Source organism: Lepisma saccharinum, chromosome 26, assembly GCF_977018435.1.
Source record: "Lepisma saccharinum chromosome 26, izLepSacc3.1, whole genome shotgun sequence".
In the NCBI taxonomy this organism is placed as follows: domain Eukaryota; kingdom Metazoa; phylum Arthropoda; class Insecta; order Zygentoma; family Lepismatidae; genus Lepisma; species Lepisma saccharinum.
This window is the reverse complement of record NC_139254.1, coordinates 61,575,470-61,590,972: the sequence shown is the minus strand read 5'-3', so window position 1 is coordinate 61,590,972 and position 15,503 is coordinate 61,575,470. Positions and strand designations below refer to the sequence as shown.

The 15,503-nt window shown below is 35.6% G+C and overlaps 1 protein-coding gene across 1 annotated transcript; it reads right to left on the bottom strand.

Annotated features, from left to right (window-relative positions):
• Window positions 1-1,388: 1,388 nt before the first annotated feature.
• LOC145979464 (mitochondrial inner membrane protein Mpv17-like) lies at window positions 1,389-15,503 on the bottom strand. The gene is made up of 4 exons (XM_083112370.1): window positions 15,221-15,503; window positions 11,070-11,185; window positions 9,464-9,685; window positions 1,389-6,169 (listed from the first exon to the last, which is right to left on the bottom strand). The coding sequence occupies exons 1-4, from the start codon at window positions 15,309-15,311 to the stop codon at window positions 6,041-6,043; spliced, it is 558 nt and encodes a 185-aa protein (XP_082968496.1). The 5' UTR covers window positions 15,312-15,503; the 3' UTR covers window positions 1,389-6,040.

Genomic DNA, 15,503 nt, shown 5'->3' with positions numbered 1-15,503 from the left:
ACATGAAATTTGTACCCTCAACCTTAATGTAGTTTGAGGGATGTCAATTGTTGAAATCAAGTAAAGGATCCATACTGGCAGAGTTCCATTTGTTTCAACTTCAGGAAAATGGAAAGAAAACGGAGAAGCAGAAATATAGAGTAGGAATTGGTACTAAGAGAACAGCTACACACATGTCTAACAGCGCAAAGGCAGCAAGGAGAGTGTTTCACTGATACTTTTGCGCAACAGGTGGCTTCAATTCACATTCATGAACTTTCAACTACCAGAGAGAAATTACCAATGGAATTTTATTAAGTTCATGCGTACTGTTGATATCAACAGAAAGGATTAGAATGAAGTAACTGCAACAAGTTCTACCATGAACAGCAAGTATACATTCCAGATGATGTGACATGAATGTTTTCCGGTTCATGATAACATTGACAATTTAATTGCAACAACAAAATAATTTCATAAAAATCTCATTTCCACAGATAGACAGATAGTTGATTTTCATTGTATTTGTTTAAACTTCAGTTTAAGATCAACACAAAATATTATGTTTACAGTTGGTTGTCGAATACATTATATTATCACATTACTCACTGCTGTAGAAATATACATCGTTCTTTTGCATAACTGCGATTAAATAAATACGGACGAGAATGTTCCATTGCTTCTCCTTTCCTTCACCCAAGTCAGAAACACATGTTACACTTTCAGCATCACTTTCTCTTCACCAGAGAAAAGAAATAAGTAGCATTCAGTACCTTGACGCTTCTATTCGATAATCAATTTCAATAGCATGTGCTCTTGGATTGGTCGACAGTCGATCACGAAATATTTTTGTTAGAACCGCTACTATTTAAATTTTTTGGACGGTAGCCACGAATGCAAGAAGCAGCATGACGCGTACTCTGGTGTCACTTCTTTTAAACATGGCATTCTGGGAGTTGTTCGTGTTTCATTTGATCGTGTACAGGTAGTTTTAAGACTTAACTTTATTTCATTTTTGTTATTTAGCATTGCCTTTCTGCCATTTTTATCTAATTGTAATGATAAGAATGAGTGATGATGATGAAACTGATGAAGAGACACTCACAAAGAACACAGATGTCCAGGATGGGATTCGAACCCAGGACCCTTGGCATCGTAGCAAGTTGTGCTAACCATTCTGCCACACCAGACCAAGACATTCTTGCAATTCACAAAGATGAAGGTGTCCAAGGTAAGAAATTTGAGAACAGCTTGAAATGTTTTGGGAAAGGAGTATTAGATATTCATCATGATTGATGACTTCAATTAGAATGCTTAATTTCTTTGGACTGACAAATCAGATTATATTTAGCACATATTACCTGAAAGAAGTAAAGAAAATGAAAACTTGTCCTTTAATAAAAAATAATTCTTTATTTTCCTTATCCCTGTTAGTCTGTCTTATACCATTTGCAACATGACAATAAAAATGCACAATAAATCCTTTGGTGATTGTGCGTAAGGTTAGCCCTTCTTGCAAATATGAACTGTTGTACATTATTCTTGACACTGACATTATTTACACATACATACCAATATATAAAACTACATTATCTTTGGCATTTTAAATGAAATTCTTTACATAAATCCCATTACAGCATATACGATACACTACATATATAAGAAAGAGATGTAAAGAATACTAAGCATAAAGATATGGAAATCTGTATCATGACTATGACATACATAGAGTAATGGCTCAGTTAGCAAGAAACAGAAATGATGGCATAGGATGATAAAGCTCTAAAAATATATAAAAGCATTATATTCCTCATTAAAATGGCACCAGTGTATAATTAGATATTTATTCACAAGACAAATAAACTTTTAGATGGAAGCAATTCCTGAATATTTCAGCTATGATATATCAATTAATCCTTTCAAAATACATACTTGAAAGCATGTACAATGCAGATATGGAACATTTGTAGCTCCCAAATTTCCTCACAATGGTAAGTGGCCACCAGTTCCACACACTGGCCAAAATATCAGGAGAAAAGTTGTTATCAGCGCTCCTCCCGTAGCCCAAGCCCAATACCTTCGAGTGCACAAACTCTTGTATTCATTGTAGATTAGGCACACACAGGAGTTGTACTACATAGAAATTTTCAGCAGGTTCGAGCCTGCTTTTTCCGCTGAAAATCTCTTGTATTCATAGTTGGGAAATGAGAAACGCGGTAGTAGATAAATACTGAGAAAACAGTGCTCACTTTTTCCGCAAAACTGTTTTATTTGTAGTTCTATAAATTTCAGTGGCCACTTATTATTATTTATTGTTAAGTGGTACAGTGGAACCTTGATAACTTGAGGGGAAAAAGAAGAAAATCGAGATATCAAGGATTTCGACTTATCAAGGTTCGAGTTATTGAGAGCCGAAATCACAGACTTCGAGTTATAAAGGTCTAAAGTTTACTGATCCTTCTGAACGTCGGCACTACGTATGCCTATTAACACGATTGTTGATCATCTGACATTATACGTACGCACCCCACACTTCGACTTATTGAGGTCCGTGCGACTAAAACTCGAGTTATAGACGTGATTAGAATTTAACTTAGACTCATAGAGGTTCTCCATAGTCTACCTTCGAGTTATTGAGCTTGAACAGCATCCTATTAACTGTACAAAAAATTGTCTTAACAAAGTCTTATTCGAGTTGTTGAGGCAAAATTCGTATTGAGTGTTATGGACAATTCAAGGGAATGCAAAAAATTAGACTTATCAAGGAATTCGAGATGTTGAGGTTCGAGTTACTAAGGTTCCACTGTATTTATTACTAAACTCTTGTAGATTGATACAATATAGTCCAATGGGAAGCTTACATAAATATTTCCAAGTACTTTGAATTGTTACAATTTACAAATATCAGTGAGAGTATTGCCATTATTGATACAGGTATAGCAGTTGAAGCATATTTTTGTTTAGGCTACACAAATATGATTTCTTCTCTTTTCATTCTTCAGAAGCATAGAGTATCTTTATTTCTTCTTTCTTATAAAAACACAATCCATAAGTGCATTAGTTATATATATTATAGATAAAAGAAAGATGCCTATGACACAGGCACCTGTTGGAATGTTGATGAACTCCAGCCACGTTTCACATGACAATGTTTGGTATAAGATTCGTGCTCCAAAGTTTTCGTGTAGATTAGCACTATCACCTTACTATGGAAGAACCTAATATGGCTCAGATGAAAATGTGTTTCTTAACCAATTTGCTAATGATGGTGGGGAGAAAATGTGGTAAATACAATCATGCTTATCGGAGTAGTAAATTATCCAATATTATTTTCAAGCAAGAAAGTTAACATTTGCATGTAAGATGCACAGTGGGAAAATCGTCCCCTTGAAATCAATGGATCCCAGGTTTGATACCTAGTGGAGGCAAACAGTGGTTTGGATCCCACTTTAAATATTAGGTCCAGTCCTGATTAGCCTTTCTGTGCATAAAGTGGACTTAAAACAAAAACGCAAGCTCCAGGTGTAAGCCTCTCAGAATAGGAACTTTTCAACTACGTGCTTATCAAACTTGGTACAAAGTACAAAAAAAATCATACCTAGAGAACAAATTGTTGTGAAGGGATGATTTTTTTTCAGAATCACAGATCTTCTAGAGGTGATACATTATACTTCAAAATATTGAAAGTTAAAGTTAAGTTTTTCTAAAAAAATAATGGTATTCGGCATGTCCCTGTAGGCACCACAATACACCTAAGTGAACGAAAAATGTATGTAGCAGTGGTACATTCCTACAACCATGCAGAATTCTGATTAAAACAAGCTGACACTTATAATTATGTATAAGAGAGGCAGTGTTGCAGTGTTGCAATGCACCTCTACTGCGAACTGAACCTGGAACCAATTCAGTGAGAGATCATAATATATTTTAAATCATGCTACCTTATGCTACGTGAGGTACAATAGGGAACAACCCCTTTCACTAAATCTTTTATTTATTTACAAATATTAACTGTTCAGTAGGGATCTTGCATGTAATGAACTTTTTTCCTAATTTATGTAGCAATCCGAGAGTAATGTCAAATGAATGATTATTGTTGAATATTTGCTGGCGAGACGTTTGGACGAGCCTTGAGGTTAACTGGGACAATGCTCCTATGGTGACACTACAACCAAAGGGGGGCATGTTTTGTGAAAATTTTGCTAGCTGGGGGATATCATCCCTCCCACTTTGAGCACTGATTTGCATTTACAAGATGCTTGCTGAAGGACTCAATACAGTATAGGAAAATGAAGTTTGGAGGAAAAGGCATTTGCTAGAATAGCACCTGTAGCTTCTGACAGGAAGAAATATTTACACATCCCACCTCCTTTTTGATGATTGGGACACTCCATAACAAAATGAATATGGAAATTATTTTTGTTTTCAATTGCATTCAGGTTTATATGTTTTTGAATGCATATATTATTTATACATTTCACCAATATAAGTTACTAACATCTGCAGCCTATGTGCTTCACAGACAAATGCAGCCAAAATTTCCTACATTTTTAAAGCGTCACACACGTAACGCACTTCTTTAACCTTTTGCTGCCCAATGCCTTTTTCAGAAGTAAGCCTCGGTTGCCCAAGCCGATTTTGAGCAAAATGCAGAGTTTCAATTAAATGAGTGTAGATCAGAAGCTAATTGCCCTAGATAGTGTATATTTGGTGTATATGTGGCGGGGGAGAGGGGGCTAACTCTCAAAATTCCAAAATTTCGGGAAAATTTTTTTGTTCCCCCCCTCCCCTCAAGCAAAAAGTACATGACAGTGTCGACATGCACATGGAAATGATCGCTAACATGTAAGGAACACAAAAATATTTGCATTATTATCATATGACCAATGTAACTTGCACGCCACTGATTCAAGCTTCAAAATGCAACGGTACCTTGAAATGACTATAGCTCAGAAACTAAATGCCCTGGAGATATGAAAGATATACTGTTGTACGCAGAATGAATAACAGATTTAGACGATATATAATTTATGCACATTCGGCGTATATATGGAGGGGGAAAGGGGGGAAATCCCCTGAAAATACTTTTTTTTAAAATGGGGTCACGAGGCAACAGCCTGAGCTGCCCAAGAGCTGGCCTAACCAAGTTGACACACATGCAGAGGGTTGAAGAAGTCTCAGCAGGAAACATTTCCACCATGAGCCGGGAAGAAGGTGGCAGGGTTAGCCCATAAGACACCAGCCGAGCACGTTTTCGCTTGGCACGGCGAGGGAACTGGCTACAGGTATGAAGAAAATACGAAATAACTGACGGGAGTTTTTGTAATATTGTGAGTTGACAAGCAGTCTAACCATAGGTACATTCAAAACGAGTCATCTCCAGTAGCATGGAATGACAAGGTTCCACTTATAACCTCTGGCAGAGGTACAGATTATCAGCCAGGTATGACACGCATATGTTCAAATGAGCTACACGGTCAGCAATTTCATTTCCTTACATTGAAGGTCAATGGATGATATTCAGGGAACATTCCCTACGAATCAATGCATGAAAATCAAAGTGATTCAAGGTATGATTATTGTGATCACATGAGGAATGTGTACATATAAAATATCGCAAATTTTTAGCTGTAAGAAGGCTTCTCATATGCTTTCCTTAGCACGTGCAAATCTGTTTACCTGACTTCATGTTGTTTCTTCCCAAAAGTGCATTGCATTATGATGTCAAGTTGAGTATCATCCATTGCATAAAACTGTAACTGGTTACGTTGCCACAAATGTAACTTTGATGTGAAAATAAACACATATGTCCACTGTATAAAAAGAGGATCTGTTTGTGTGGGAAACAATGTTCATCCATTACAATGCACAGATGCAAATGTAAAAGCAAATGCCAATTTTTCCTCACATATCCAAATTGTTATCCAATTCCCAAACACTGTGCCTAGCATGCACAGCTAGAACGTACCTGTATATAGCACATTGCATAAACACACTAAGCAATTTTTTTCACCCAAAACATACATACAATATATGCTAAGTTCTTAATCTTTGGTAGATGTCACTGCAGAGGCTTGTTTGATTTCCAGGCCAAGTAAGTGTTCCAGAAGATTGCTACTATTTGGACAACCAAAACTTGGTACTGCATTGGAACAACGTAGAAATTGCAAATTTGCACGGCTGGCCAAACCTGAAATTTAAATCCAGACATTAATATAATTTACAATACAATATTACACACAAAAAAAAAATCACTACACGCTTGTTATTCCTGGTGTTGAATGATTATGACGTTTTCTTGGGATACCTACCAGGTGATTTCCAGATAGGCTTTCGAGCTTTCGAGAGCTAACGTCACTCTCATCTTCAGGGATTGATGTGCAGGGATATGTCAGGGTGAGATTATATGTATTTGGTGTGGGAGAGGTCAGGTGCAGGTGGCGAGCCAATCAGGAGCAGTCTCTCAGACGTCCACGCAAGGAGCTTTCACTACCCAGCGCAGTGGTCAACCCCACTGTCTACATTGTTTCACAGGGCCATCTCCATCAATGACACAGACCACCTTCAAGATGAAATAAGACATCTGCGCACAGCTTTCAGACAGAATGGATACACTGAAGGCATCATCTACAAGACACTACAGAGAGTAATGCACAACAAGAACAACTAACAAACAAACATGCAGGACCCCTGATAACCAAGAAGACAGTCATTGTCCCATATACTGGAAACTTCTCCACAGTCATCAGCCACACAACATTAAAGAGTATCCACAAACCGCCACTGAAAGTTAGAAGCAGACTTCGAAATCCTAACGATGACCTTTACAGAATAAGCTGTCACTGCGGTAAAGCCTACATTAGAAAGGGACGTCAATCAAACAATGCCGCAAAGAACATGCCAGCTACATCAAGAATTTTCATCCTGAAAAATTAGGGTTAGCAGAATATTCCATCCAAGAGGGCCATAGAATCAACTTCACAACCACCGAGATCATCAATAAATCATCAAATTAGTAAGACCGAATCATCATAGAAGCAATAGCCATCCACGGGGAAAAGGAAACCATCAACAGGGACACGAGACTCAAACTGGACCCAGCCTGACTAGCAATAGTTGACTGGAGCCTGGACGTCGGAGGGATGCCACCTGATTGGCCCACCACCAACATCTGACCCCACCCACACCAAATGCATATAACCTCACCCTGACACATCTCTGCACTTCAATCCCTGAAGATGAGAGTGACATTAGCTCCTGGAAACCTATCCGGAAATCACCTGGTTGATATTCCGAGAAAACCTCTTCATGCTTATGTTATTTCTCTTGTAGTCTACGGTTTTTGCAAGCATAAAAACACATCAGACATTCATTTTTAGTTTGGTTAAAGATACAGTTGTAACAATGGTTAACATTTTCCAACAAACAATAATCAGTTATACAATGGATCTTGTCAATGTTACATTGTTGCAACATAGCAACTTAAATGTGAAACAAGCAGTCTGTTTTATTATTATTTTAGATGGACATTTTTATAACATTTTATTAAAATTATAAATCCCAAATATCATCAGGCAATTTACAATCATCACCTGTTTTACAAAGATTACAGTAGATTAAATTTTTAACATGGTGGCCTACTCCACTCGTGAAAAAGAAATCTCCATAGTGGGTCTATGTTGCTATTCTCATTGGAACATGATTTGGACATTATAAATTTAAACCCAAAAACAGGTTTGTCAGCTCACATCATCGAGAAGGGTTTTAAAAAGGATGATGGGAAACATGCATTTGAATGTTTGGGAAGCTTCCTTCAATGCAGAACACTGGAATAAATTAAATAATGAGAATGGCAACATAGACCCACTATGGAGTTTTGTTTTTCACAAATGGGGTAAGCCATCATCTTTAAAGTTTAATGTAACTGAAGACATCAAGAATCAAATCACTGTAAAAGAGGTGATGATTTTAACTGCCTGATAATATTTTGGATATATATATAATTAAATTATTATATTTTATTTTAATTATTTATATTTTAAAAAATGAGATAAAAATCTTATCTAAAATAATAATAAAAACAGACTGCTTGTTTCACAGTTAAGTTGCTATGTTACAACAATGTAACAATGACAAGAACCATTGTATAACTAATTATTTTTTGCTAAATTAAAAATAAATTGCTGATGAAGGGAGCGTGTGTTCTCCTGAAACATCACAAAAGAAAGTGTTAAACCGTAGACTACAAGAGAAATAATTCTACAATACAAGCAATATGTACATGCAAGAAAAATTATACTTGTTATGTTTTTAACACCTTAGTGAAAGAATTTTCAGCACTATGTAGTGCATTATGCAGCACGAGCCTTGTCACTGAAGCAGTATTAGTAAAGCATTAATTATTCAGTATTAACCTGGCATTAGTCGACATGTTAGCGCTGTGCTAACATTGGAATTTATCTGCTTATTGTAAATCTATTGTACTGACACAATATATATCACTAAAATATTGTGAAGATATATTGCCAACACAATACATATTTCCAAATATTGTGATGATATATCGCCAAAATATCATGACAATATATTGTTTAGTTGATATCACCTGGACCAGTCCCAGGTGGGTGCAAAGTCTGTGGCATACAAGGTAGGCACGGCCTATAACCAAAATTTTTTAGAGGTCCGAGACTTTTGTTCCTATGTCTGAAGTACAGGTGTCTTATACAATCACAATATAAACATTAATTAATAAACAATTAATTTATACATGTTTTATTAATAATTAATTTATACATTTTGTATTATTATCTATTATCAAATCAGAATATGTTGAAAGTTAACAGCAAGAATCATGGGAGACTAACAAAGTTTCTAAATTAGCATATCTTCTTTTCATTTCCTATGCGCAACTGGTGCAACGTTTATTATATTTAACTACAAAACTGAATATGTTCAATATCAACCTATATCTTACAGATGGAAGTTGCAATTTTTAACCATATCCAATAACATACTCTACCATTAATTCTCTTTTGCTTACTTTCTTTGAATTTTTATGCATTGTTTCATGTGAAATAATATTTTTCACTTGATGATTTCACTCTATAATTATACGACTATTTTTGATTGAAATATTACATAGTTCTTTCTTTTAAAATATAATTAAGAGTATTTATATATATATAATTTTACCAAAACTGAAGTCAAGAAAAATCAGATTAGCTGCTTAATTGGAAGCACCAGCATATTATTAACTCCAAATAAACTGTACATCAGAGTTGCCACTAAATAATGATAAACCAGGGAAGGAGAGAGAGATTCGACATTGTTTCTCTCTGCATTTCCCCACCCCTCGCTTCTAACATCCCCATGCTGCTCTAAAACATAACATATGTCGGTTCATACAAAATCCACGTACATTTCACTGAAGAAATCCTCGTAAACCAAAAGCAGAAAAATCAAAAATTGATAGAAGAAAGTTTACCTTGTAATTTGTTTTAAGAATGTCCATATACTCTGCTTGAAGCTTCTGATTAGTTTCGAGCCAAGTATTCCCTTGTAAGGTACCCAAAGTAATCAGGAAAACTGCAAGGAATGTTGGTGCGAAGAGGCCCTGGTCCAGCAACACTTTGTTGATGGCAGTAGCTTTTCCTTGACTACCAACATACTTGTCAAGGATGCCATACCAGTATCTTAGGCCTGGCCCCTAGAATGAAAAATTAATATTCAATGCAATATTCAGAGAACTTTGAAACACTGACAAACCACTACAGATTGTTTTTCTTGCATCACTTTTCTGCTACTTTTTGGCTAATCATGATGATTAGATGAAATTGATGAAGAGAGAGCTACATTGAGAGAACAATGACAAAAAACCCATAGCTTGGATTCGCATCCAAGAATTCCAATGTTGTAGCACCAATCAATTTGTGTATAACAAATGATGACAAAAAGTACCTCAATAACACATAATGAAGATTACTTGAAAAACAATATATTTTAGCGAGTTATAAATTTCAAATATCTTTGAAAGATCTCTCTCTCTCACACACACACACACACATCAAAAACTGACATACTGCATGGCCCTGGGACTTTATGTCCTATAAAACTGTCAAAATATGTAAGTAATTATGTCATAAAATTTAAAAATATGTCATGAAAAATTTAAAATATGCCAGAAAAATGCAGAAATATTCCCAGCAAAGCCAAAAATATGCACAACAGTACTTTCGAATTTCTTATTATATGGGAAGTCAGTATCTTCCAGCGAAGATCGACTTGGGTGGGGTATTAAATGAAGTCGGAATCCCTTTAACCGAAGAATGTAGTGGGAAAATACTGAAAATATCGTAGGTTAACTGCAATTATCCCGAGTTCCATTCACTATTAGGCCTATGTCAGATTTACACCTTCGTGGAAACTAAAGCATAATTGGCAGCTGGCTACAGCTCTGGTAAATCTAGGCGGTCAATAAATAAACACAAATTTTTAGGCAGATTTTGATGTTTCGCCATGTCTAAATATCTCTTCAAATATCGTACCCTGGCTTCACGCAACTTGCAAAACAGAATCTTGTCATCTGAGAACATATCACTCCCATATTCTGTAAAATATCTTTTCAGTCTTACCGCAACATGTTCCTTTGCAGGAGGCATTCTATTCACCAGCCCTGCAACGTGCCCAATTCGAACGACAAGAAATATATCATATTAAGAGAAAACTGAAGAAATATGTTGTAAAATCGCTAAATTGGTAAAAATATGCCTTATCAAGTCCGTCTATTTCTGCTGATTTTCATCAGATATGTAAAGATCTCGCCCCAGTATTCAATCCGATGCCAAATAAAAAAATATGTTATAACATAAAAGTCCCAGACCCTACATATTACTTACTGAACTACTACTATGTCAGTATATATTATACAGCTGCTCAGACTGTCAGTATTGTACACTGCAGTTTTTTTTTTCCAATGTTTTTCATATAATGCTGTATTTGTTAAGTACAATTCAAGGAGGCATAGAGAGGACATTTTTATTACTGGACCATTCTAACATGTTTATTTATATGTAAAAAATAAAGAAACATACTGCAAAACAAAGTCCAATAGCAGCAAATCTGGCAGTGCGAATTACTTCAAAATTTCTTAATTCCTTCTTCTCTACAATAGTCTGTGATATGATGTCACCTGTAGCCATCAGGATTCCTGTTGAAAATAAATCAAGGATTACTAAAAATGTCAATGCAATTGAATTTTTTTTTAAAAAAACCCTCTTACTAGCATAAAAATCTGGCTTGCAATTATCAAGTTTGATACTTCAACTTGATAGCGAATCAAATATGCTGATCATTGAGCAAACAATGAGCATGTCTATATTTGAAGTTCATCCACGTGAATTTTACTAAAAGTTAAAATTAAACTGTTTATACACAGTTTACTTAACTATTACTTGTCTAAACATATATGCTAATGTGAAAAAATTGTATTTTTTCTATTGTGTGTTATTTATAATTATCTTGTTAATTTATTAACAATAAGGGTAAATGATGAAAATAATTTAAATAGGGGTGGTAAAAAAACAAATGAATAGCTATGTCCAGATCATAGAAGTGTGTGACATGTTCAATTTATCTATAACGCTGGAGGCTAATTCCTAGGTGACAGTGCTATTCCAGAAAGACACTTCTGGCCAATTATCAAATATCTTGAGGCCAAGTCCAATGTTACTGCATTTGAAATTTCAGAACAGGATGTCATCGGATTGTCACTACCAAAAATGAAAGAGAGGAGAGAATATTTTGTTAGAAAGAAGTCATTCTTCTTGCCCCATTTAATGGTGAGCTTAGTGTTTTCAATAATATTTTTTACACAATTGACAATTGGGTAAAAACAATTGCATATTCATTTTTCAAATTTGCACAAAATTTTAATCAATATTTTACAGGTTTCTGTTGGTCTTTTTTAAACTTTGTTTTCCTGTTTTTATGTCTCAGTTTTCAGTTCCTGACTAATATTGCAGACATTTTCCTAATCACCCTCGGAAAATGTCCAATAATAACATGATTAAGCCTTTTCCATTACTGAAAAACACAACAGTTAATGACCAGTATAAAAAATAATAAAAGTAAAAAAAAACTTAACATCATTACGTTTTAAACCCTCTATCAAGGTCTTGCTCAGACTTGAAACCAAACTAAAAAGAAATAATGTTCAAACAGGAAGATAGGTAACAGTTCCGATTGTTTTATGATTTTTTTTCAAATTCTCCTAGCAGGAAGAGTAATTATCGTAGGATTGTGGCAATCATTGTCACATGAAATTTAAAACTTCCTTAAAGTTGGACTTCAAAAAAAGTTAATTATGTTGAAAAAAAAGACTTAAAAATTACCTTACACAAGAATGCACACTTCCCATGGGCAATGTATAGTCATTGACAAGCGACTGTAAGTATCGTAGACTAGTGGGAATTAATGTAGAAGTAAATCAGAGCCTTAGTAGAATGCATTTAGGGACTTTATTTTAATGCTAAGAGAACCAAACCTGGCCTGCCTCTACGAAAGCATATATTGGACAAAAATCTTAAGTTTTCGCTAAAACTCCACAGTATGTGATAAGAGAAGTAAATCGAAATTTAACCACTTTAAAATTGCATTCGTAGTATGATAAAGTAAAACAAAAGGAACTTGGGCAGGAAGATATATATATATATATATATATATACACACACACACACACACATATATACATATATATACACATAGTACAGGGTCAGGGTCTTGATACAGGTACAGATTAGAAGTTGAGTTTAGAAATTTTGTCAGGTGATGACATCACTTAATGGCATATCATACAACAGTTCCAAATGTTTAATGATATTTTGTAAGTTCTATCAGAGTATTAAGAAGTTTTTACAATACTGGAAATTATTGATTGAATTGTTGTTTTAAGTCCACTTTATACACAAAGGCAAATCGGGACTGGACCTACAGTTTAAAGTGGGATCCGAACCACTATGTGCCCCCACCCAAGGGCCCTTGATTACAAGGCAATGATGCTACCACTGCAAAACTAATCAGCACACAAAGTATTTTTTACCAGAGAAATTGTGATTTGAAAAGTAGCATAAGTGAGAATCTGCATTTCCCAGTGAGCAGCCTTTCATGATTTAAAGTTGACTCAGACACGAACTACTATCGAAGGCCTGAAGAGAGCAGATCTCACATATTTAATTTTCTTTACCACAGTTTATAATTATTACTAAGCCACAATGGAATTGGTTGTCACTCCCTCTGGTGGAATTTCACTTTGCTAGCATATTCATCTTTCTCATAATGGTTAAAATTTATATTGCTAGCTTCAACCACTATGGAGCATGTCAATAAGGTCCCATTATTTTTCCTTTGTTTATGATGTGCAAGACGAGTTTATTTTTGTAACGATTTTAAAAAGCAGCTTTCAAATTTATGGCTCCTTGATGAAATTATTACTAATAACAAATCTGCATCTAATAATTGGCGGGTCAAGCATGGAAATCGTAAAATAACGTGTATAAGTTGTAGAATAACCTTGTTAAATACCACGATGATTCTCCATACAATGCAATTGACAACCATGTTTCTTTCGCAATTCGCTACGATCTTCCTTGTTGCACAACAGTTTTCCTACCTTGCTTTCCGACGTCAGACGAGGAATGCCTACGGGGTTAGGTTAGGTTCCATTAGCATAAATACAACAAATAATTATTATTTGCGCTAAGAGAACTAAACACACTAAAATTGAAAAGCTTTCTGCCTTGACGTCAGAACACAAGGCTGGTCAAGTGTTGTGCAATAAGTGAGAGCCAATTCGTTACGCTGTCTCCAGCGTTGCCACACTGTTGCATTCTCAATTTCATTGTGGGTAAGACTACTTTACGTCCTTTTTCTAAGGAATACGTGTCATGTATCGTTGGAAAGGTTATTGCATAAGGAATTCAACAACGTAAATCCCAAAGCGAGGAAAAATTACCTGGAGGAGAAAATCGATAAAAACCGATGTTGTCCGGATATGCGTAATTGAACGTACTGAGGAAATTTTTTGATAATGAAGCACATATTTAGGGGTGAAATGAGTGCTAAGGGAACCTAACCTAACAGGCCTAACCTAACCTCGTAGGCATACCTCGTCCCCGTGAATGGTTCGTGAGGCTACCCGTGCATGGTTTTTGGAGCTAACGTGAATGGTTTGTGGGGCTACCCGTGCATGGTTTTTGGAGCTAACATGAATAGTTTGTGGGGCTACCTGTACATGGTTTTTGGGGCTAACGTGAATGGTTTGTGGGGCTACCGTGAACAGAAAGTGTAAAAAGAAAAAGGTACTTACCCAAAGAGATGCCGGCTGTGTGCAAGCATGGTTTCGAAGGATGCATTAAATTATTACTGGGGATAAACTTATTTTACACTATCTACAAGTTTTTGGAACCTGCTCTTCTTCACGCACCATACACACGCATAACGCACCGCGAACGCAAAGAAGCAATCACCACGCAGGACGCAAATGAGCAAAGCACACGCATTCACAAAGACGAGCCTGCAGTGTTGTTAACTCCCATCAGTTACCACCAAAAGGCAATAAGGACGTAGAGTCTAGCCTCATTGTGTTCAGCACAACGGTTAGGTTAGGTTCCATTAATATAAATACAACGAAAAATTATTAGTTAGGATTGTAAACTCGTTCCATATCCTTTTTGGTCCAAGTTCATTTTGTTTCATTGCGATTTCATCATGCTACGAATGCATTTTTTACATGGTCCAATTTCGATATACATCTGTTAACACATACTGCGGAGTTTTAGCGATTAAGGTTTTGTTCAATATATGCTTTCGTGGTTAGGTTAGGTTTCCTTAGCATTAAAATAAAGTCCCTAAATGCATTCTACTAAGGTTCTGATTTACTTCTACATTAATTCCCACGATTCTACGATATTTACTGTCGTTGTCGACGGAGAATATCTTGTTCATGGGAAGTGCGTAAGGTAGTTTTCAAGGTTTTTTTTTTTTTTTTGTTTTTTCAACATAAATAACTTTTTCGAGTCCAAACAGTGCTCATTACTTTAAGGAAGGTTCAAATTTCGTGTGACAATGATTTCCAAAATTCTACGATAACTTGTCTTTGTAATAGGATAAATCATAAAACAATCGAAACCGTTACCCCTTTGCATATATACCCATATATACATACATACAAAACGCTAATCATTACCTGTTTGAACTGCTGGTGTTCCCCATGGATGTTTTTCGAGGAGCTTTTGGTATACATTGACTAGTTTACCCAATTTACCTCTCATCTTCATTCAAACTGGAACCATGTACAATATCATACTAATTATAAAACAGGGAAGCCATTACTAACTATGCGTGTTTTTGTAGTGCAGCTATCAGACATGGTCCAAAATTTGCACACGGTTCCTGCCAAGATTAACCTTGTACTCAATAATAATCCCCGCAAACCTTGCACTTTCAACTCATTATGTAATACGCCTAAT

Excerpts from the sequence above, each read along its gene's own strand:
- LOC145979464 (XM_083112370.1), bottom strand. The coding sequence starts at position 15,311 with ATGAAGATGAGAGGTAAATTGGGTAAACTAGTCAATGTATACCAAAAG. Across the intron at positions 9,686-11,069 it reads CTATTGGACTTTGTTTTGCA|GGGCCAGGCCTAAGATACTG; the intron begins GTATGTTTCTTT and ends TTTTCATTCTAG. Across the intron at positions 6,170-9,463 it reads TTCTTAAAACAAATTACAAG|GTTTGGCCAGCCGTGCAAAT; the intron begins GTAAACTTTCTT and ends TTTAAATTTCAG.